This window comes from Lichenostomus cassidix, chromosome Z (assembly GCF_008360975.1).
Source record: "Lichenostomus cassidix isolate B80296 chromosome Z, HeHo_3.0, whole genome shotgun sequence".
Lineage (NCBI taxonomy): Eukaryota > Metazoa > Chordata > Aves > Passeriformes > Meliphagidae > Lichenostomus > Lichenostomus cassidix.
The window spans coordinates 23,818,034-23,842,175 of record NC_139511.1 but is presented as its reverse complement, the minus strand read 5'-3'; the positions used below and the strand labels follow the sequence as shown (position 1 = coordinate 23,842,175).

General features: G+C 42.6%; 1 protein-coding gene across 1 annotated transcript in view; it reads left to right on the top strand.

Annotated features, from left to right (window-relative positions):
* The window catches only part of SVEP1 (sushi, von Willebrand factor type A, EGF and pentraxin domain containing 1), a 117,422-nt gene extending 102,593 nt beyond the window's left edge, over positions 1-14,829 (top strand). The window contains exons 47-50 of the mRNA XM_085042305.1: positions 4,858-4,953; positions 7,793-7,888; positions 10,503-10,596; positions 12,239-14,829. Coding sequence (XP_084898431.1) covers positions 4,858-4,953; positions 7,793-7,888; positions 10,503-10,596; positions 12,239-12,269 — 317 coding nt within the window. The 3' untranslated portion in view covers positions 12,270-14,829. The remainder of the gene's footprint in view (positions 1-4,857; positions 4,954-7,792; positions 7,889-10,502; positions 10,597-12,238) is intronic.
* Positions 14,830-24,142: the final 9,313 nt, after the last annotated feature.

Genomic DNA, 24,142 nt, shown 5'->3' with positions numbered 1-24,142 from the left:
AGTCCTTGCTACTCTTACAGTGTCTTTTGCTACAGTGTTGTATCCCACACCTAGGATCTTTTCTCCTGACGTCTTTTGTGAAAAAGTGACAGAACCAGTCATCATTCTGACAAGCTGAGCTGTTTCAGATAGGCACTGCCATTCAGTTTTTCACAGTCAAAAATCGAGCACTGCAGAAACCAAAATAGAACAAATGGCTGCTTAGTCCCTCACTATGTCTTAAGTATGGCAGCTCTTGAAAATCAATTTGCAATAAAAGAGAGATTGATACAGCTCACTACATAATACACACTAAGCAGTCTAGAAAATTTATATATTTAACAATATACCAAAGTTCAGCCTTTCTACACCTGGTATACCAACAAGCATTTGTAATTTTTTGGTCTGTTGCGCTAAAACATTAACTTTCTTAAAGCAAAAATTAACTCTTCCATACAGAAGATTCAAATAAATTAAAAGTCTTGAACAGAAAATGGGGGAAACAAACACAAAACAGAAAATATTATAAACTCAACAATAAAAAACATATGTAAGCATATTCAAATCCTAACCTAAAGTCATGGATGAGGCATACCAAAAGAGTTCCAAGGTCATAGGGCTTTGGTGGAAGAGATCTTGCCATCTGCCATTTCCATATTAGAAGCTTGACTTGCACTCTGCTGCTGGGTAGCTGCAGAGCAGTGAGTTAGCTTCACCCTGAAGTCTTACTTCAGATTGTGGAACAGTCATCATATGACAAATTGAAACTTTAGGTATTTTGTTTAGAAAGCAAAAAACCTTATGACACAGCAGTGGCCAGTCACAAGCAGACCCATTCCTCTTCGCACCAAGAGGGAAATTTCGAGGACATTCCCCTGGGAACATTGGAACCATCATCATATTTGTCAGGTCCACCTCTCCTCCTGCAAGTCACAGCTCCCCATGTCAAAATAGAAGCAGCAGTTCTTTCTTCCTCAGAGACTTGCTGTTTAGGTCAGAAGCCCTTTGACAGAGGATTCTATGCTGTGCTAAGCCTGGCTAATCGGGGACCCCTCATTAGTTCTTTTATATGAATTCTAACAGGAAAATATTATGAATGCTGACACCTAAACAAGTTGAGTTGCCCTACTCTATGAACACAGACACTCGGTTAAATTCCTGTATCCGATAGTTATGTCTTGCCTAAAAATCACGGATGAGTATAGCATTTTGAGGAGAACCAGAACCAAAGAAGTGGGCTTGCAACTCTTGAGTATTTCAGGAATAGAGAAGCTTCTCCTGAAAAAACAGGTTTGTCTTGGTTTTGTGACCATGGCTTGCCATGGTAATTCTTGCCATGAAGAATTACCCATCAAGCAGCCAGGTAGAGAAGATTTGAAGTAAAAGCACCTGGGTTACTTCAGTTGTCATGATATATCCAAAGTCCTGTTGGAAATTTACACTCAAAAAACACCAGGCTGTTTCTGAAAAGTTTATCTTTCTAAACTGTGATGGCTACAGAATTCAAGGCATCTCTGCATAATAGCTACTTTACCTAAGCTAGAATTCATTAGCAAAATTATTTTGATACTATCTGTTCTGATTGTAACACTTCAGATTGCTCAACTGTCCCTTTAATTTTATTCCTTTACTTTTTTATTTTATTTTATATTTTATCATAAAATCTTTACTTTTTATTCCTATTTAATATTTATTAATTACAAAGAACCCCCCTACTTTATGGCAAGGTATATAATTGTCTGCTAAGAAAGGTTCATGCCACTGGTTACCAGAAACCAGGAAGGGCTGATCTGCAAAGCACGGTTAAACATGTTCTGTTTGCAACACTACAGAGTCTACTGGGACTGTTGAGAGGAATAAGTATTAAGGAAAATTATTTCCAAGAAGTGAATTGAAGAGGTGCACAGATGATGAAGGTGGAAAACAAAGCAGGATAACCTGTGTATTAAGGGAGGGGAATAACAATTTCCCTCCTCTTTTCACCTAAAAGGGGAACTAAAAAGAACTAAAGATGTTTCTGAGAGGACAGTCCTGCATTTTCATGATACATGTCAAAGTGATCTTTCAAAGCTCCTTTATAATTCATGTGAGTGCTTTTCCTGACAAAAGTCCTACAGCACCCAAGCCTTTGTGGTCTACATCAGAAACTACATGAAAGCACTCTTTGTAATGACTCATGCTGCATTTCTTGTTTATGGCTGTGTGATTTGATTATTAATGTGTCCTAAGCCTGCTTGAAACATTCTGTCCCGGTTGAACAGGTTAGTTAACGTAAATATTATAATTAAAAAGCAGACTTCTTTAGCTTCTTTGGAAGAGCTCTCACCACAACTGCTCTTGCCTGAATCACCACTGGTTAGAGGTTGCTGGCCAGATTTTGATCTGAGTTTCAGGGGTGAGAAGTATTTGCCTGGATCTGCTGATTGTAAATATCTGCAGGACTCATCAGGCTGCACAGATGCACACAGGTTATCTGACTCCAGTTTCTTCTTCCTGAAGTGCTCTAAAATCTGTCTTGTCTGTTTGCCCTCCTCCCACATTTTGCTGGCTCTGAGTGGTCAGTGTGGAGCTTTCAACCAGAAAGTTCCGTAGTCCATCAGCAAACAAGCGAACATTATGAGAGGGAAGCTGAGGCCTGAGGAAATTATTCACTTGCAACCACAGGGAAGCTTTTCTGCAAAGCTGAGAACAGATAACAGAACTTCTTTTTCCCCTCATGCCCCATGTTTGTCTTGCAGCAGTGTGGTGCTTTTGTGTCCTGTGAAGATAACTCACAGGCATGGATTTACAAGGGGATCTTAAAAGATTGATACCATGGATATGAGATCTTCTACCAGTAACTCAAGTCACAAGTCATGGTTCCTGTTCTCTCCTCAGCACATCAGGACTGCATTTGCCCCCGCTTGCTTTTACAATAGCAAAAAAAAAAAAAAAAAAAAAAAAGATCCCAGCTTAACTTCCAGTCCCAAGCATTTCTCTAGTCTTGTCTGTTGATAAGAATAATCCCCACAGCTACAGACAAATAGTCTCTGCTTGCCTAAATTGGTGTATAACATGTGCACACCTAGGGATGATACTGTCTCATTCAGTTTCACAGCCAGGACCTGGGCAGAAATCCAGGAAAAGCCTATCTCTGCCTGACATCTGATTGCTGAGTGACATGGAGTTGCCATCCAAAGCAGTTCGTCTAACTCATGAAATATCTGCACCTTCTACATTGACAAAGAAAGAAAATACATTTCAGAGACCGTATTTCATGGGCTATGAATTTGATGTGGAATATCATTTATACATGAATCTTTTATCTCACATATCATTATAAATTCATTGGAATATTGTTTAAGTGGTGTACCTCACACAAACCTTTATGTCTTTTTCATTGCACAAAAGAAATCTGTTTGGCACGCTGTTCTGCTTTAGTCAACACCCAGAGACAAGCTGTCTGTCTCGTAATAGATATTTTTACAACCAAAATTTTCAAAATTTCTGTTAAAATATTTCAATTTATGTTAACCTTTCAGAGCCTGAGGTTTCTTTCCATTCTCGTTATCGGCTGGCACTTGATGAGAAGGCTCTTGAGATTGAAAAATAACATGGCAGAGCTTTGGCCTCATTTCAACAGAGTCCAAGCTGTGGCTTGCAGCTTGGCATGGCCTAGCTCCAGGAGTGACTCAAGTTTGTCTCTCTGAGGGAAAGATTTGCATTCTTTCCAATGTGAATTTCAGGTCTGAACAGTGTTTCAGTGTGCCAATCCACTGTTTGTATTTAATGCTAATATTGAACAAGGTCTGAAACACTCAAAGCTTAAATGCATACTTTGCTCACCTAATAACTAATTAAAGATAGGATGTAATTAGCAGTTCAGATTGAGTTTCCTAAGATCATTGTCAGTCTGATTACTTATTTGTTCTGTAGTATTGTCTCAAAGCCACAGTTTTTGATTTTCCATGTACAATATGTTCAACAACCTGAGAAAGATTGTACTTCCTCTGATGATCTTTAGGCTTGTGCATAGCTTTCACCTGATTTCCTAAAGTACTTCTGGTTCCCCAGATGTATGAGCCAACATACAGTGCAGTGTGATAGAAATGACAATGAAGTCAGAAGTCTGTCCAGTCCAGGCAATATATTGGCTCAGCATGATCGAGTCCACACCAAATTCCTCACTTTTATGATCAGGTGCTTATGAATAGGAATGCAAGCCAAGGAGCACCAGTCAGCATGAATGCTAAGTGAGGTTTACAGTCACACTTTGAGTTCCACAGATGAACACTTACTGTGCCACTGCTGCACCTTTTTTTGGTCACTTCTCATTATGCTGGATGATAGTGCAGTAAAAATTGCTTGTTCTAGCACAGCGTTAATCTTACTTTTGACATACAGTATATTATGCCAGATGGTATTATCTTTGTGTTTCATACCAAGGTTAGAAGAAATCTTGATTCCAGAGTTAATTTAGAAGGCCTGGGGCAGGGGGTGAGGAGGATTATAGGTTTTTATGGTGTATTGTATGGGTATTTTTATTTTGTTTGAAGAAAGTTAGTGGGAAAAGCAGATAAAGCACAGTGTCAGCCTTGAAACACTACCCAAATAGTTTATCCAACTATGCTAAATAAGTCTACATTTTCATTCTTTCCATGGACAACTTTTTGGTTGTCTTAATGGTTCCCACATTCTTACTTACAGTACTTAATCAAATGCACACAGCCAAAAGATGATGCAGCCCTTGAAATCAAAATCAAGCCATGTTTCTGAACTTCACTGCATTTGTTTGTTTTCCTCTAAGCTTTACAACTGCAAAGATCTGAGCAAGATGCTGAGTTGCTAAGCTTCTAATTCGCTGTGCTGGGTTTGTAACTAAATTTGTGCTGTTTCCAGCTGTCTGTCGTTTCCCGTGCCAGAACGGTGGCATCTGCGAGCGACCGAACGCCTGCTCTTGTCCGGATGGCTGGATGGGCCGTCTCTGCGAAGAGCGTACGTATAGCCCCCCAACTGTAATTTAAAGGGTGTTGTGAGTTGTAATTCATGTAAGACAGGTGAATTTACTGCAGTGAACCAGGTGGGAAAATAAAAAGGCATGAGAGTCAAAAAAATAAAAATCATTACTATATTCTGCTTGACAAATGAAAGAGAGCAGAAAGGTATATACTTATGGCTTGTTTCTAGAAAAATAACCATTCCCTGACATCTCCAAAGCAAAGCAAACCCCTTTAAAATTGATGTGATTCTGTTTGTGGGTGCTCTTTTGCTGTCGTTGAAGAACACATTGTTTCAGTTTTCCAAAATCTGTTTCTAACAGCAATACCTGATAGTTTTGAGGAACATGCAGGGATTAGAACAGGAGAGATGTGAATGTTCTGCTGGTGGCCACATTAGTTATTTTGCTTTCTTTTTAATCAGTCTGTGATTATGAGCCTCATCAATTCTACATTCAAATAATGCAACGTGTCACCTTTTCTATGCTGTCCCTCCTGACCTGTGTACTTGTGCCTCACAAATTCTAGACTGTCTTTCCCTGTCATGGATATCTGAATGATTAGACAACTGGATCTCTTTTCACTGAAAAGAGATCATCTTTTCATCTGACTCTTAGCTCTGTCAGAGATTCCCTGGGTGACATTGGGGATGCCAGTTTGAGTCATGTTACCCATTTTCTTCATGGTGGTCTTAGCACAAGGAATTTGGATGGTTTAACCCTTTCAGGCTGGCATAGCTGCTGCATGAGGAGCCTCATTACTATACACACAGTATGGCATGAGTCTATGTAGATAGAAAAGGGAAGTACCCTTATTGTATTTAGTTTTCACTATGTCCCTGATATTAGGCTTTAGTGTGTCCAAGAACATCTGCAAGCAAACATGATGTCCTCTCCGACTCTGAGTCACTGTCCCTGATTCTGAGTATACATGGAAACCTACAAAAATTGTGCACATTCTTATGTAGTTCTTGGAAAACAATATGGTTCAAGCATTTAAGATGTGTCATGTGTTAAAATGGTCCTCTGAATATATCTCTCCAGCTTCCAAGTCTTCTCTGTGGCAGTGTCAGTTGCACATGGCACAAATTAGTGGTAGATACAGAATGAGAACAAGAGGTTCATCAAGTTTTGTCTTTTTGCATTTATGGAAACTCCAGCTATGTGGTATATTCACACAGCCCCTCTTTTTTTGTCCCTATGTCTGTCAGTATCACCATTGCCATACATGCAACCCAGCCCTGTAAATTTCACAGTTTCAGCAGAAGAGGACTGTACCCTGTTTCTGACAGAATTGTGTTTGGAATCCCACTGTTGAGTTTATTATCTTCATCAGTAATGACACTTGAAGCATTCACCAGAACCAGCCATTTCATTTATGGTCCCAGCCATTTCAATCTGTCATCCCAATTTAGATGGGCAACTGACTAGCCAGGTCACACTTCATGCAGATATAGGTACTAGTATAGGCACTAGCTCTTTTTCTTTTTTTTCTTTTTTTTTCTTTCTTTTTTTTAATTTAGCATAGATAGTTACAAGAGGGGAAAAGAATTCCCACAGTTTGTCAGTGTGACATCAATCTTTTATTGCTTGTCAAGCAACATGCAAGGTGAACAGAAAAAACAGGCTTAATCTTTGAAGTTGAGGGCCTGTTCTGGAAGTCCAAGGAATTTTTGAGTGCTAGCACTGAGCACTGATCTGTCAGGATCAGGTGACAGTAAGGCCACTGACAGAATTTAGACACCTTGTAGTTCACAATACATTTCACAAAAAAGATAAGGTTCATCTTCCTGAGAGGGTCCTGACCATTCTAAAAAACATGCAGGGTTACTACAATATTAATGATATAGAAAAGTATTTCTTGGTGATACACATTAGTCCTGTGAGGTCCAGGGAAGTTCACTATTGTTTTCTCATCCAGGCTGACTGTACCTGCTCAGCTTGATCTCTGCTGTACAGCAGAAGAGGAAGAATCCTTAACTCAGTCCTCTGCAGCCCCTCTCCACACTCCCGATATAAAACTCTACTGGAAATGCCACTTGAGGGTCCAAATTTCAGATGCAGCTCTACTCGTGCTCTCTGATTAGAGCATGTTCACACAAGTACTTTGTTCACTTAGTGCAGTGGAGATGATCATTTTGTGAAGGTACTTAAATCAGGAACACATGGGAGTTTTGCAGATCTGCTCACAGGAGCAGTATGGCTTGATTGGTGCTTTGTCCAGAGGTCATCAGCTGCCTGGTATATGCTTTGTTTCTTCCCCAAAGCTCACAGCCATGGTCTATTTCACCAAAAATGCCTTGTATCCAAGCTGCCTTTCCCCAAGGGGCTTATGGTGTCATCTGTCTCAGCATGTATTCACTGGCCTAGACAAAGTGCTTTTCTGTGGGCAGGGCACAGATTAACTTGTTTTGGGTGTTACATCTGTGAGCCCAGAGAATTCACGAACAATCCAATTTTTTGTAACTAAAGTATGAACTGGTTTTGTTAGCCACCATCACAGAAGTGGCCAGTGTCTGTGGATATTACAGATACAAGCAAACAGCCCTGGCTCATTTCTCATGAACACAGAGCCTACAAGCATCTCAAGGATTCCAGCAATTGCTCCAGCCTGTCCATTTCTTTGCCACTACTCCTTGTCATATGTGGCTGCCATGCCAGTCATACTTCTTTCTCATGTCCTTTGGGTAGATCCTGCCCCACCCTGCTGATACTGCATGCAAACACTTCAAGGTGTAGTGGAGTTTCTAGTTAAACCTAAGTTCTTCTCTTGCACACTCTATTCTTTTCTTTCATGGGAGATAATTATTTTCTCTGGTTCTCTTCTTCTCTCATTAGCAATATGCATTCTGCCGTGTCTCAACGGAGGTCGCTGTGTGGCCCCTTACCAGTGTGACTGCTCCCACGGATGGACTGGATCACGCTGCCATACAGGTAAAACTTCTCACCTGCATTTTTTCTCACCTTTTTTGAGAAAAAATAATAGCTAGCAATACCTAGCACAGTTCTCTAGGGACTCATGGAACTCCTAAACTTCTCACAGGAAAGCCTGGGCCAACAATAATATTCCTGGAGGGTTTTCTGTCCCCAGTTGTAAATTACTTTCAGGTTAGTCCCTCCCTGATGAGTCTTTAAAACTCCCAGGAAAGCTTGCTCTGAAAAAAGACAGACAGTATTGACAAAACTACTTTCTGCAAAAAGCAGCGCAGAGGAGAAAGTGTTTCCAGGGAGAAGAATAAAACTATTCATCTCAATTCCAAGTGCATGATTTTCATTTTCATCTTCAGCAAATGCGGGTCACCATTAAATTCACAAACAAGCTGTAGATGTTGTAGAGTTTTTTCACCAAATAGCTGTCTGGTTTGGTGGATTCCCACTAAATGCCTGGGTACTGAATCAGGCAAGAGAGCAGAGCAAAGCAAGGATTTAAGGATAGTTGAGTTTAATTGGTACATGGTACATGCGTACCTTGCATTAGGTATCGTCTGAGTTCTCTGAACAAATTCAATATGCACTTCTTTTTACTAGATCTCTTACTTGCGCTTAACCAAAGGTGAAAGGCATGGAGCACATAAAAATAGTGACAGGTAGGAAGGGAGTGATTCTGGTGTCCAGGTCGGTGTCCTGACCAGTCAGTTTGTGTGAGATGAGGTCAACTGCAGTTACAGAAAATAGTTGAACTCAACTTTGGAATATGGAGTTCCATATTAAGACTGAACAAACACCAGTTTTTGAAAGATTTTTCCCTGTGAAAAGACTGTAAAACTCAGCAACTGAGTGATCACTTAAATGTCTTCCAATCATTAATAAATCTTAAACACTTACAGATATTAGTTATTAAAAATATTTTACAGTTACTTCACTGTATTTTTATTGCCCAGGTGCACCTTAACCAATTTTTAACAGGGCCTTAACAGGAAAGCTCGATTTTGTCTTTTTGCAAGACTTTGAAGTGGCTGATGGTGTGAGGTGGAAAAGGAATCCATGCCTCTGTTAATGGATGTTCATAGTATTTGTTTAACTGATAAGAATAGTTAGTCTGGGGGATAAGCTGTGAGATACACTGCAAACCCAACAGAAAATTGAAATTCCAGAGAGAACATTTTAACTGTGGACTATTATCTTTTGAAGGACTTTAACTGTGGACTATTATCTTGCCTAACACATAATGCATCATTTCCTCTCATATTTCACAAGCTTTGCAGCTAGAATAGGTGCTTGAGGAGGATAGATGGCTTCTTCACTTTTGGGCCAGCAATTCAAATCTGTACCGGCTTGACTTGCTCTTCAGTAGCTAAAGGGAAAATTCTAGTGAATAACTGCATCTGCGTCATAAACACTGCTATGGAGTTTTTTAATCACTTCTGGTTTCAGCTACTGATGTTGACCTTTTGCCATGACAGAGAAATACTTCAGTGACAGCTTAAGATGTTTCAGTCATATGCTTCACTCCAAAATCAGAAGTAATTTTCAACATTACCTACTTGGTGCACTTAATTGTGGATGGCCTATCACTGTAGTCTCCTGCCATTGTTTGTTCTTGTTTGGCCCAGAGGAATTGGAGTAGTGGTTTTGCATTCTTGTGACTACTCATTTCCATTTCCTGTAATTCCATAATAATCAGTGCTTCCTGATGCATATTCCTTGCAAAAATATTACCCAGCATTTGTCCTCACTAGTATCTTTAGGTCTGTCCCCTACATATGGCATTGTCTCTTTTAAAGAATTACCATCTTTCAGTTTTCCTGCAAATGTAAATGTCTGAAGGAGCTCATCAAGCGTATCTCTAAATTGGTTCTGTAAATTGTATGACTATCTTTCAATCTCAAAATTGATAGGAACACTTGAAGCTTTGACTATTATTTGGTTACTTGATATCCTTGAGTTAGACTGTCACACAAAAGCATGTTCAGAGCAACCTGTAAGGCAGACAAGGGTTTATTCTCTAATGCCCTACTGCACCTAGTCTCACCTCTTAGGGCTATCCAGTGTCCTTCAGGACCTTACTGTCGTTCTCCGCTTCCTTTCCTTGTCTCCATATAGGTGCCATTTTGTGAAGTCTTACTCTTTGCTTGCTATTGATCTGCATATAGCTTTCTGACATTTAACTTCCCCTGCTTATGCTGTCTCTTTGTATACTTTTTTACTATGTCTGGCGTCTGCTTGTGCTGGCTAGTGTTGTCACATTACTTTAAAAAAAAAAAGAAATCTACATTTTATTCCTATTCTCCTGTTCATCTTATGACTCTTTTAATTCCTTCTCCTGCTTCTGCTTGCATTCTTTTGTTGCCTCAATTGTAATAATAAACAACAGAATTTTTAAGGCAATGTATAATTACACACTGGCTGTTTCATGCAGCTCATACAATGCATCAGACAGCAAAAGTAATGGAAAGAATCAAATCCCATTCAGCAGAGGTGTTCTTCTCAGGCTGCCCTTTCCATTCTTAACAGAATAACGCAGGATGGGGTTTCAGGGCCCTGTTCCTTAATCAGCTTGTTGTAGCTGTGCTCATTAATGCCACTTTGTGTGTGTGTTTGTATGCAGCTGTCTGCCAGTTTCCCTGCTTAAATGGTGGGAAGTGCATACGACCAAATCGGTGCTCCTGTCCCCCTTCCTGGACTGGACATGACTGCTCTAGGTAAGTGTTGCTGAGCACTGTCCCAGAGCCAGGCTGAATCTGGGACTGAACTCTAAATCTGAAGAATGAGCAATTAATTTTAGCCTTTTGAGCATCTCTAGATTCTGTAAAACCTTTATATGGCTCAAGATTTATGGGCAATATGGAAACATCTTGGAGAGAACTCTACAAAATGAGTGCCAGGCTTCTAGAAAACTCAGAAAATTGTATATTTGCATGTAAGCAGACAGGCAAATATGCAATATTTAGATTGATTTTTTATTATGTAAATGGAAGTGGGGTTTTGACATGTAATACAGAATATTCTTCAGGAAATTTTGGTGGCCTACTGTTTACTAGTGTTCCTTTTGAACTGTATATACCTCAGCTGGATCCATGTTCAAGACTAGGGTCATGCAACAGTTGTTATAAATAATAAGGTACAAGGTCATCTTACACCCAGCACTGAGTGATATAATCATTTAAAGAGTACAACACGGTGTCCCTGAGGCAACACCCAGTTCAAATCTCCCGGCAGTTCTAGGGCCATGAAACACATGATAGCAAAAATGTTTACACCTCAACTCACACAGGCTCCTGGTGAACACATTAGTCATTATCCTGGAGTGCTAATTAAGAACCACATGAATATATATTTTTCTGCAGGAGACTGATGAAGCCTGTGACATTATAATTTTTTCTATTCTTCTTTCTGGGGAGATAGTAATAGACATTCCTCCCTATCCTTCTGATATACAGTTTGTCTTATATGTGGAAGATATACAGTGTAGTTTCTCAATCAAGCTATGGAAGAGTTGCTTGATTTGGAAACTACACTGTCCAAAATGAATAGTTTTCATTTGTCAGCTGTGATTATAAATGCCTTAGTGAACCAACTTATATGTATTGCCTACAAACTGTACCCAGCTTTAGACTGAAAAGTATACATCTGAAGTCTGATAGCATTTCCATTTAGGATATGAAGCAGAAAAGCCCAAATCCAGTGGGTATAATAGCCAAAATAAATGGAGTTTATCTCTGAGGCAAAGCAAATTTTTAGGCTATTACCAAACCGCACTCATCTTGACTTCTTTTGTTGGGTTTTTTTGTCCAAGTCCATAGCTTTGTGCAGCATTGGAAGTCTGAGAGAAGGTGATTCATTAGCCCTACAGGATTGGGGTCTAGCAGCTTGTGCCTTCCAGAGCTGTTTGAGAGGAAGTTTCCCAAACAGAACTGGGTGGGTGAAGTGAAGACATAAACAAGCACTGAGATCCATTCCATGTTTTGTCAAGCTTTGACCTCAGTTATTAGTGGTTCTTTTTGGAGTATGATACCTTTCTGAGGACTTTAAAACAATACAGACAAATGCCATGAGAGCAGAGATTTACTGCTGCAGGTTAAAAAGGTGTGATTTATAAGGGGAAGCTGAAAGGTCCCAAAGCTTTTATCAGCATGCAGGACAAGATTAGCTCCAAATTACTCTATGACAAGCCATGACTTTAAGTGTCAGATCTCTCTATCCCCATGCCCACTCTCTTTCCCGCTTTGAGCTGTGGCACAGTAATCCCTGGTATACTTTCAGACAGCATCCTCTTGTGCCTTACTGTTGATCATTTGGTATGTTCACCACTGATTTTATTTTGTTTGGCTTTTTTTGATGCAGGAAACGGAAGGCTGGATTCTACCCCTTTTAACATCGGAGCAGCAACTACATTCAGATATCTTTCTTCAGCCTAGGAACCAGGGCTCAGAATCTAATGCATTGTAAATCAAATCCACTGTTTCCCTTCCCCCATCCTTCCCCAGTTCCCTTGTTTTGTATTTTATTTTGTGATACATTTTTACAATACCTTTCAATTTTTAAAGAAATCCTCTGTATTTCTCATTTACAAAAGTATTATCAAATATATGCTGCTACACAGATGTCATACACACATACACGTACAAATGTAAAGATTCCTACAGTCCACTGAGGAAGTGGTTTTTTAAAGTGAAGTCCCTCCCATTTCTTGCGTTAAGTGATCTAATAAAACTGTACTATACTGCCAACCATGATTAAACAGAATATGGCAATTCTGCTTACCAGCTGCCAAAGTATACAATGTCCAGCAACTCAACAGTAAAGAGTGTTACACAAGGCTGGCTGAGCCGCTAAACTCTGCATTGGGCCTGTCTGTGAACTTCAGTTGATAAAAATTATAACTGCATGTGATAAAGTCTATATTGAAACCATAGGTTCTTGTGAGCATAAGAGGAAGATTCTGTAGTGTAGTTCATGTGACATTAACTTCATTGGAGAGTGACTTAATGGGAGGCATTGGCATGAATTTTACCTGAGATTTCTTGGTAAAATAGTAAAAAAATGTAAAAGAGATGAGGGAACATAAACTCATTCAGAGAAGGATGGACTAAGTCTAGCCAACAAGAGCCTTTAAAGCTTTCTGACCTACAGACATTTCAGGTGCAGCTCTAAATTGGATAATCCAAGATCCAGCAGTAGGAAACAAGTAGGCAGATTACTGAAACTTGCACTTTCCATTTACCATGGGCCTCACCACCTGCCTGTAACCACCATTCCTTTCCTATGTAAATGAAGTACATATCTAGCAGCTATATGCTAGGTGACTGTTTTTGATATCTGGGGTTTGGGTCACAATATTTGACTGCCCCTGAGATGGAGAGAGAAGGCACCAGTTACATCTACAGGTGAAAGCTTGCTATCTGCTTGATAAATGGCTGCATTTTTGTTACGCAGAACCCTCAGAGAACTGGAAAAGGCCTCTCTTGAGAGCACACACAGGCAGAAATGCTCAGCTGACTGAGAAATACTGAGAGGACAAGTGCTATCAGATTTCTCATTCTCAGACTGGTGATCCCATTGCATCTGTGAAAAACATGCACCTGAGTGCCATCATTAAGTCATGCTCTGATGGATTGAAATGCTAAGATTTATAATTACGTAAGGTGGTGGAATTACAAGGCAGAAATCACATGCATTTTTCAAAGTCACGTGTTTGGTAATTGCCGTCAGTTGGCAAAAAGTCTGATCTATGAAAAAAGATCTTAGAGTCAGAACCTGAGAGGCATTGATCAGAAGCTCCATTTTTCCCAGCAATAATAGAGAAGTGTAACTTGCAGTCATCATTGGGAAAGAAAAAGGAGAAATAAATTTTACCTTCTGTAGCTTCCTATTCCTGCTTAGTTACCCTCCAGATAAAGAATGTGCACAACTGCCCCACCCACCCCTCTTTATGGATGTACCTTCCTTTTATGCATGAACCCTCATACAGGAAAGTGATAAGACACCAAAATGAGCTCACAGTTACAGTAACAGGGCTCTAGTAAATACTGACACATAACTGATGGCTGTTAGCCCAAGACCAGAAATAGGGAAGAAAGAAACAAGCGAAGTTGTGAGCCATTAGGAGCTTTCAGCCAATTAAATGAAAAACAGATATTAAAGAATAGGAGTCATTAGGGGATCAGATTAATGTGAATGTAGATTCCTTCCCAGTGGGAGCTGCAACCAGCTGAAGAGTTGTGGTTTTAGCTCCCACAACCTTCTTTTTCTAATGGACTCTGCTAGCACGTAGCAAAAACTCTTCTGTCTCCCAGCTCCACAGCCATCAATGTTTCCAGCTTTGACTGAAGTTAGTGTTCAGTAATGTCCACATTTCAACACACAGTCACCACCATTTGTAGGCACTTTGTTCCTTGACTTCCTTGCTGCCTTAACAGCAAATGAAGAGAAGCTGCAGAGAGCAACACAGGACTTCTTAAGGAAAGAGTGCTTAGGTGAGAAAAGCAGACCTTTATTTATATGTAATTCTCATGTTTTTGTCGCTTTTCCAATGTGCTTCTCTGGTGTGTCTCCTGGCTCTGTCCTGGTCATCTCCAGAGCAGAACAGCAATGGTGAGGAGAGTGCTTAGAGCTGACAGGACTTTGCTGGAGAGTTTAAGGCTGCAGAGTAGCTTTTAGCACCCCAGCTTCACACTAGTGACTAGTACATGGAGTCCCGGGATCAACCCAGTCAACATGTTTTGTAAGGAGATGTGGTGTTAGGACAGAATAGCTGAAACTAGAGGCTGTTATATTAGTGCTATTGATGATGTTTTGATACTTGCTGGAATATTTTCCCCTCCCTACCCAGTACTGTATTGTCATTTATGTCACTGCTTGTTGTGTGTTTTAAACGACTTCCATGTGATGCACTTTACACTGTAAATAAAGTTGCACCCTGTTTAGTACCTGTATAGAGGCAACATTGCATTCTTTTCATAATGCCTCACAACAATGGTATTAACCTGCCCTTTAGGATCTGCTAGCAAAGACCAGGGAAATGGACCTTCATTCAAGCACTAAGACTAAATAATCGCCAGCAATCTTAAAAGGTTGTGTTGGATTAATCCACATTTGACCTGTAGATAAAAATGCACTTAGCATCTAATTTTTCAATTTTTTTCTGCTGCTAGGGCACAGTTTAAAACCTGTAAGGGCCAAATTTACCACTGGCATAAAGAGACAGATTAAAACTTGCTTCACTCAGTACTGATGGACATACAGCTTGTTTTATTCTGCGCCAGTACTGGAATTTTTAAAGCTATAGAGACACCCATATCCCCAGAGAGGTGAGATAAAGAATAACTGTAGAAGAAAGAAAAGTGTGTAACTCAAACACACTCCTCCAAACAAGGAGCATATATGATAAGACAGCCAAAAGATTTAGGATGTGAAGTTTTTGGAGGTAATGTAAGCCTTTCAATGTTTTGATACATAGGCATAAGTGGAGACTTGGGACTGCACAAAGTGGTCAATGTTTGAAAGCCTTCCCCTAAAACAGCAACTCAAAAGGTGGTGTGAGGTTACTGATAGTTTTGTTAATGAAAGCCCTGAAATTTGATGTGTATCTTATAGAAAAGATAGAAATTTGCATCTCAAATTTGCAGTACTTTAAATACTGGTAATAGTCCTGAGTGGGAACAGCTGGGCTGCCTGTGCACATGGAATCAGATCCCGGAATCAGATCTAGAAACACAGAGAACTGCCTTATTTCAAAGGAAGTGTGGTAAGAACAGACTCCTTCCCTGGCCCTGTTCTCTTTGTTGTGAGCACTGAACAATCTAAAACTCTGAAGGGAGTCTGCTGACACCTATGTCTCTCTGCTTGGAAGTACAGTGGGAAATGTTTGAGCACTGACTCTGATGTTACGGGGGGCACTGGACAGGGTTAGTGTCTACCAGCAGTTGTTATCATAAAGAGTTATGTTTTTACCTTAACAATCTGACCAGAGAATTTTTTGCATCTCAGTGAAGGAACAGTTTGTGCATCTCTGAGTTGTCTTAGAGCAGTTTGGATCCTCACTGCAGAAAGGATCCCTGCTGCCTTTACCGCACTGCAGATCCTTTTCTGGGAGAACCTACTCTGACCACACATTTCCAGCAGCAAGAGACAGGAATTGCAGTACCCAGAGGCAGGGCAGGTGAAATGTGCAGTATCATTATTGATCTGTTTCTCTAAGGTTATTTCCATTCACGCGCATGATGCGGAGCACTTCTTCAAGTATCCATCCCATTTATGGCCCTGCTCCTCTCCCAGGAGCAGGGCTGCACTTCCATCACCCTTGCTTTCAAGGCTGACGTGTTGCTAGTGCCTGCCAATATCAAAGTCTGCGGGCTTGCTGCCTCTCCCTGCTGAGCTTGGAGCACTACAAAAACTGATGCTCTTCACAAGCTGATTGACACGGTTCTTCAGTGCAGGCGTGTCCGTCCTGCCAGATGTCCCTCCTGTAGGTGGACCAGCATGACCCCTTTGTGCTGTGAGAAGCATCATGCATGACCTGGTGAATAGGACACTTGAGTTTCTCCCAGCCAGTGGCAGATTGAGCCACCACAAGAAAGTCAGTATAAGTCTTCCCATTTTACAGGTCAGATGAGCCATTCCTTCTCCCCCAAGGTGCTGCAAATTTAAAAACACAGATGAGATTTAAGCATGATTATCATCTTTACTAATGGTAGCCCTTCTGCAGATGTCATCTGCATATCTAATTGCTAGATCAGTGGACCAGGACAAACCTTAATCTTTTCAGTCTAGTGTCTTTGCTGAATGTAAATCTTCCTCCTTCCCACCTTCCAACCAAGGAAGGTTGGAATGCAACCTTCCTTTCTTTGTTGGTTGCAAATGAAATCTTGCATTTTCATTTGCAACCAATATCTGCTGAGCAGCTTGTCCTGAAAACTCAAGTTCTCTCTTTATCTCCAGAAATTCTGAGGCTATGACAATGTCATCAAGCCCAGACTGGCACCAGTTATGTTTGGAGCCAGAGCCTGCATGCAGGCAAAGGCCCAAAAAGGAGGCTGCTGGGCAGAGACAGGTTGTCACTGTGATGCTGCTGGCCTGCACACACAGCAAGCCAGGAGTGTGATGAGGACTGACCCTGCATCTCCTCTCAGTACTCTTCTCTCCTTGATGACAATTTTGCCATGCTTTATGCCAGCAGCCTCAGGAAATAAGTCTGTCTGACGCAACCAGGTGGCAAAAAACAATCACGGCAGTCACCATTCCCAGCTCATCCATACCCCACAAACAAATCCAGGGCTTTCCTGGCTGCCTCTCAGTCATGCCTTCCCTTCCTTTCACCTCCTAGCTGCTTCCTCAATACAGTCCATTTATTTCACTTTGTTTTCAATAGCTTGGTTGCAGTACTTCCTTCATAGTTGGGAGTGGCATGATTTTTTGCAGCTAACTCAGAAGTGACCAGGATTCATCAGATGTGAAGCCAACAGTTTCACTTGCTGGGAAGGAGGCACAGTGTGAAAGGTGATGAAGTTCTGCAATTGCTGGTGCAGGCAGGGCTGGCAGCCTCTGCAGCACACAGTTGTAGCCCTCCAGAGTTGAGCACTCCTCCAGCTCCTACTGCCTTGCCTTGCCTTGCCTTGCCTTGCCTTGCCTTGCCTTGCCATCCCTTCGTCTTGCACTCCTTGGCTAAGCTTTTCATTTTACAGATAGAGGTTATGCTTGCAGCTGCTGAGAAGATTTCTGCATTTTCCAGGCAAACACCAAAGGCATGGAGCAGAGGCACATCCAGATCGGCAGGCAAGGTCGGCTTGCAACAGCTGGGGAGAAGATGCTGATCCCTTGGTCCCCTGCACTGCAGCAGCCTAGAGTTGCCCTTTTCTCTGACATCTGCGCCACTGCTGTGGCTCATGACTGATTTCTGCATCTATCCTTATGCAGCTCTGTCCACAGTTCTGCAGTTTCATAGGTGAGGTCATGAGCAGGTCCTGGGCTGGTGCACAGGACATGAGTCCAGCAATATGCAGAGACCCCATCTACCTCTTGTGTACAGTAGGCAGGTCCCAAATATTGTTCAGTACCAAGGGAATTATTAAGGGAATTACTGCTCTTGACTGCTTCTGGAAGGTGCAATATCAACTGGCAGCCTCCAAGACACACATAGCACCACAGCCAGGCTGCATGCCCCTCCCTGGCTCAGCTGAGGAGACAGACAATTCCTCAAGGACAGCGTAGGTTCCTTGACAAGACCCAGTGCAAAAATCACAGCCTTGGAGTTGGATCTTGTCCTGGCTCCGCTGCTGCCTGTCCACCCTGGAGGAGTGTGGAGCCAGGCAGCAACACAAGGAACCAGACATGGGAACCCAGGAAGGACTATAGTCCATCCCTGGGAAGTAGGATGGGGGCAGAAATGCCTGCAGTGGTTACTGGTGGTACTGAACAGGTAAAGTCTTATAGCTCTGCCAAGGGTAAGCCTGGACACAACTGCAGACCCATCTCATCTAACATGGGGCATCTGGGGGATTCCCAAAGGTTAGGGGAGGTTTTTCCATGCTGGAAAAAAGAGGATGGCAAAATGGGAGGCTACATGGTATGACAAGAATGGAAACCTCAAGAAAGCTGCAGTTTAGAAAGCACTTAAGTATATGGTCGTGTCATACAACCATTAAGGGTACCTAATTGCACCTATGCAGTTAAAAACACATTTAAGCATTCTTCTGGGCTGTAGCCTTATTCATTACAAGATTCTAATAAATGTGAAAAACTGTGTCTGCCCTGCAGACACTGGTGAGATGGCTGCAAAGTGCCTGGCACCAAATATTTGCCATCAGCTGAATGCAGAAAGTTGATAAAAGAGGTGTCTGCCCAGTCAGGTATTGCTAGGCCAGATGTCTGGTTTGATTTTATTAAACAGCTTGGTTAGCAATCTAGGGTAAGGGATAAACAGCTCATTAATTAATGTTGTTTATTGCAGGGAAGTGCTGTGAGCACCTGTGAGAATAAATTATGCTAAGGAAGGATAATCATATAAAAGAAAAATGATGTGAAATTAAAGTTTGAAATGACAAGTCAGTGCTTCCTGAGGGAAAAAAAAAAGGAAAACAACAAAATGAATGTGCCACTGGGGAGGAAGGGAAGTGTGAAAGCAGGCTGGTGACCTGGCTATTCCCACCCACATGTGCTTTGGGTTTCATGCTTGGAAACAAACCACACTGGCAGAGTCCTAGGCAGATGAGAGGAGAGCAAAACAAAGACCAGCCCACAGCACTGGGGAGATGCAGCAACAGAGCTCGTGTGAATTTTGTTTCATCTTAGTTTTGTGCCACAAAAGTATGATTTCTCTCTGGTCAGCACCAGTAAGAGAATGCAACTGCCATTCCTGTGTGTGCTGGCATATGAAGCTGGCAGCTGGTATCTCCATGGGAGGAGGAGAAATGTCACAAAATCTGGAGTTTCAACGCTCTGAAATGGCAGATAAATAAGGGAAGATAAACACAGCCAGGCAGGAGGGGCAAGCAGACCCTGTTCATGCCACCAAGGATCACACTGCAAAAATCACCTGCTCAGAGTGTGATTTTGCTATCTGAATGTTCCAGAAGCATGGGGCTCTTCTGATTTCATCCCTGGTAAGATTACATAAACCAGATTCGAGTAGCTGCAGTGTACAAGTACTACATTTGAGGACACTTCAGAGAAGACTCACTCATAGATGGTTGCTATGGGGTTATATAAAACAAAGAATTGAAAATAAGTAGAGCAGATATCCCACTGCACCAAAAACATATGAGTTTTCTGGGTTACCTGTGGGCTGGGCTCCCTCTAAGGAAACACTGGACTTGATGAGTTGAGTTAGTGTGAAAGAAGGCATGATACATCATAATAAGCATACTGTACAGTCAGAGAGCTCAATCCAGCAGGTTTCCTATATTTCTGCTTTCAAGAAGCTACGGGGTTTTTTTTAAACTTTCAGGTTATTCATGAAAAGATGCAGAAGTAATATAGAATGCAGTCTGGCTGGGGACGAATGTCTCGTCACACAGACACCAGCACTCTGAAAATCATCAGGCACTTAAAGACCAAGGATTAGAAGAAGGAGCCCTGTCCATCCATTTACATTTCCCAGAAGATCTGTAATTGGGCCTTAGGGCAATTGAGGTAAAAGCTGTGCAGCAAAAGTGAACCACAGAATCACAGAATTCTTGAGGCTGGAAAATAGCTTAACGAACATTGAGTCCAACTGTTAACTTCGCACTACCAAGACCACCACTAAACCAAGTGCCACATTTATATGTCTTTTAAATACCTCCAAGGATGATGACTTCTGGGTAGCTGTTTTCAGTGCTTTTTCAGTGAAAAAAATTTTACTAATATCCAGTCTAAACTTCCCTGGTGCAACTTGAGGCTGTTTCCACTTGTCCTTACATTTGTTATCTGTGAGCAGAGGATGACCCTTACCTGGCCATAATCTCCTTTCAGGTAGTTTCCTTTTCTCCAGGCTAAACATGCCAGTTCCCTCAGTTGCTCCTCATGAAACCTGTGTTCCAGAACCTTCCCCAGTTCCACTGTTCTCCTCTGGACACGCTCCAGAAGCTTAATGTCTTTCTTGTAGTAAGGTGCACAAATCGGGCAGAGCACTCAAGGCAGTGCCTCACCAGCTCACAGAAAAAAGGAGGACGGTCACTGCCCCATGGTCCTCGTCCAAAACTATTGCTGGCACAGGCTAGGATTCCACTGTCATTCCCAAGAAGGACATCAGAGCTCACATCACTGAGCTGTCATGTGTTCAGCCAGATGTTGACCAGCATCCCATGGTCCTTTTCTTCTCAGCAGCTTTCCAGCCACTCCTCTGTCATGATGTGAGGTTGTTGTGACCCAACTGCAACATCTGGCACTTGGCCTTGTTGAACCTCATACAGTTGGCCTCAGCCCATCATTCCGGACTGTCCAGATCCCTCTGCAGAGCCTTCCAGCAAATCAACACTCCCACCCAGCTTGATGTTGTTTGCAAACTGACTGCAGGTGCAGTCAGTCCCTACATCCAGATCATTGACAAAGATTTTGAACAGGACTGACCCCAGCACTGAACCCTGGGGTACACCACTAGGGACCATCTCCCCTTGACTTTTAGGGGTGTCATTCTATTCTACATCGCTACCTTTCAGCACAAGTATCCCGAGGATGACTGATCTTAGTATCAAAGACTGAGGAAAAGGATACATGGAGTAAACTTGCACAAGGACTTGCCTTCACTGATGCCAAGTCAAGTTCCCTGTCAGACCCAAAAAGGTTCAGGACCCTGTCACATTTGACATGTAGTTGGGTGCACAGTCTCTCTCAGTCCTGTCCTCAGCACCAGTGGATGCCTTTGGACCAAAAAACAGCTGCAGATATCCCCAACAATCAGTATTCATAGCTGGGCAAAGGCCCTTCTGTGTAGTTTAATGAAATTCAAATCAAACCAAGGATCAGGATCTATATGAGGCATCAGTGGGCTAGAGCAGGGAAAAACAGCCAGGGTGACTACCTGCCAAAGGACAACAAGACCACGACTGGATTTTCAACACAGTGCAACACCCAAATAAATTCCATTGGGAAATAAAGTTACTTGGGCGTCACTTAATCCAGAAAATCTCTGCTATCAGAAAACCTTCATGGCTGATATTCACCCTCAGATGAGTTATTTTTATACCTCCCTCATGCACATACACATGCACAGAGGAGTCACTGTCTGCCACCTGTGGGGAAATAGTGTCAGCTCTTGTGGCAGCTCCACATCTTCCTAAGCATGGATGGAGAGTGGGCTGCAAGGGAAAAACCAGACCAGCTGCCCATGGTTAAAGCAACTTCTCCAATCTAAAAACATCAAAAGCCTGTTGGTGGGAGGTTTGGTTGTGCACTGCCTATGCAGGCACGGTGGGGCAGGCAGGCATCTTCAGGACTACAGGGCAGTGAGTTAGAGGCAGAGCAGCCAGTGCCATGCAGCCTTTCACAATAGGACCCATTGCAGGGGCAGCTCTGCTCCACACAGCAGCCACATGGAAAAGCAATGCCCAGCACACCGCCTCAGCTGCTTTGGCAGAACTGTACACAGGGTGTACATCTCCATAGTGCTTGAGTGCAACCATCCTTCCAGAGGGGTGTTTTAAGGCCAAGAGTGCCACACCACCTGCAGACAGGAGGGATGTTTTCACCCAGCAGGGAGCAGGGCAAATGGGACCCTGAGCACACAGCGTCTGAGGGGTCTTGTGAGGGTTAGTCAGTCTCCAGGGCAACAAAGCTGTTGTCCCTGTACAGACTGACAGGAAGCCGCACTGGCCCCTATCTCTTGAACTATCATGCAGCTGTCATGTCAAAACCCAGGCTTGGCCTCCAAGAGCAATGCTATATCCTGTATGGCATCCTGCTGTACAGTAACAGGGCTACAGAATTCCTTCGTTGCCTGCACTCAAAGGCAGAGCTGGTTCCCAGGCAGCAGCCCAGAGTTTCACACAAGGGGGCCAGAAGCTCAGTGCCACCCCTGCCCAGATATGGTGGGTTGATGGGATGGATGTTGCTGCTGCTCTTTGTTCCTGCTTGCACCCATGTGTAACTGCAGCTGGGTTGGTTTTGTCACTCTTCTGACAAGATGAAGTGTGGATATTGCTTGGTGTGATGCCAGGCAGCTGTCCTGAGTGTCACAGGTCAGATCCTCTGTAGATGGGCGTTAATGAGCTTGGCCAGTTTGCAGACCACAGCCAAATGTAATTAATTTCTGTAGCAAGACTTGCAGGTATTGATGTCATCAACAAAGATGGAGAAACTAAAGAACAGGCATAAGGTAATCTGCTCAGCCATGCACTGGAGATGGAGAGATACAGTCTGGACTGGAGCTGGAACTTTCCTGTTCCTCTCCCAGCCTGTCCTGCTGCCAGCCCATGTCACCAAAGCACAGCTTATACTCAATGACTGCTGGGGCTCTCAGAGGTGTTGTGGGGTGTCTGACGATGCAGGAGGAAAAGTGCTACATGTCACTACTACTAGGGTACCCTCTGCCTCAAAGACAAACAGAGGAGTATTCAAGAAATGTTGGGGGAGCCACATGCCCAATCACATAGTAGATCATCAGGACCATAAAAGCAGCAAAAAAACTGGAAGCAGTGAGAAATAAAAAAGATCTGAGTGGGCAAAAACCTGAGTCTTAGGATGTAATGGATTTGGACTTTCAGGCTTACCACTCCCATTTTGCAACAGTGTGCAGCGCCTTGCCTGCTGTAGCTCTGGAGAGCTCTGGGCTGCTTAGTCCTCACAAAGTTTCTCTAGAAAATGGCAGGATTTCCATTTCCCTTTGGCTCTAGCCACTGCATCAGCAGCACTGCCCACCAGATCAGTTTGCAAGACTGAAGCAATCAGATGTGAAGTACTGCAACTGCATATCCTCTGCTGAAGATGCCTGTTAGATTAGAGTAAAAAAAACGCCGAAACTCAAAGAATGTCAGATGTGTCATAAGTTTATTTCATGGTGTTCAGTGTTGCCTGAAAAGACCCATGTCAAACCTGGTGTATTCCTCCTTGCTGTGAGGAGGCACTGGGAGCAGTCTCATCCCCAACTGCCCACCCAGGACAGGAACAGGAAGGCCTGAGAAAGGGCTTTTAAACCTGCTGATACTTCCCACAGACACAACCCCAAATATGTGTACCTGTAGCCTGTATTTTGCCTGCAGACACAGCTTCTGACTCAGACCAGCCTGGCAAGCCCACAAGAGAGGGCCCCCTGTTGGGGAAGATGAAATAAGAAAGCCTTATAGATATGATTACCTTGCAAAAAATGCTGAGGATATGGAAAATATGAGTGAGATGGAAATGCAGACAAGGTTCGAGTTGTAGAGTAACTAAAAAACAATGGTATGGCCACGGAAGGTAATCCCCCTTCTTGATAGAACAATGCCCTCTGCCCAGGCAAGTCCAAAAGTCAGAGCAGACCCTACCTGCCTGGTAGAGATCCCAAAAAGCAGGTTTTTTTAAGATTTGAAACATGACCCTGTATTGTAATGTGATGATTCTTATGGAGTCCCACCTTACAGCCCCCCACTCTGCTCATGGCATATTTGTTGGGGGACTGGATCCTTCTTCCCCACTGAACAATGCACAGCTCCCACACCAGTGCAGAAAAGAGGTCTACATTGTGCTACAGTGAGAATCTCCTCTGCCTTCTCCCTGAAAATGGTGCTTGCATCCAGGTACCTGAAGAGCTTTGCTATCATGGGTAAAACAGTCCTTTTCTGAGGGAATTTTGCT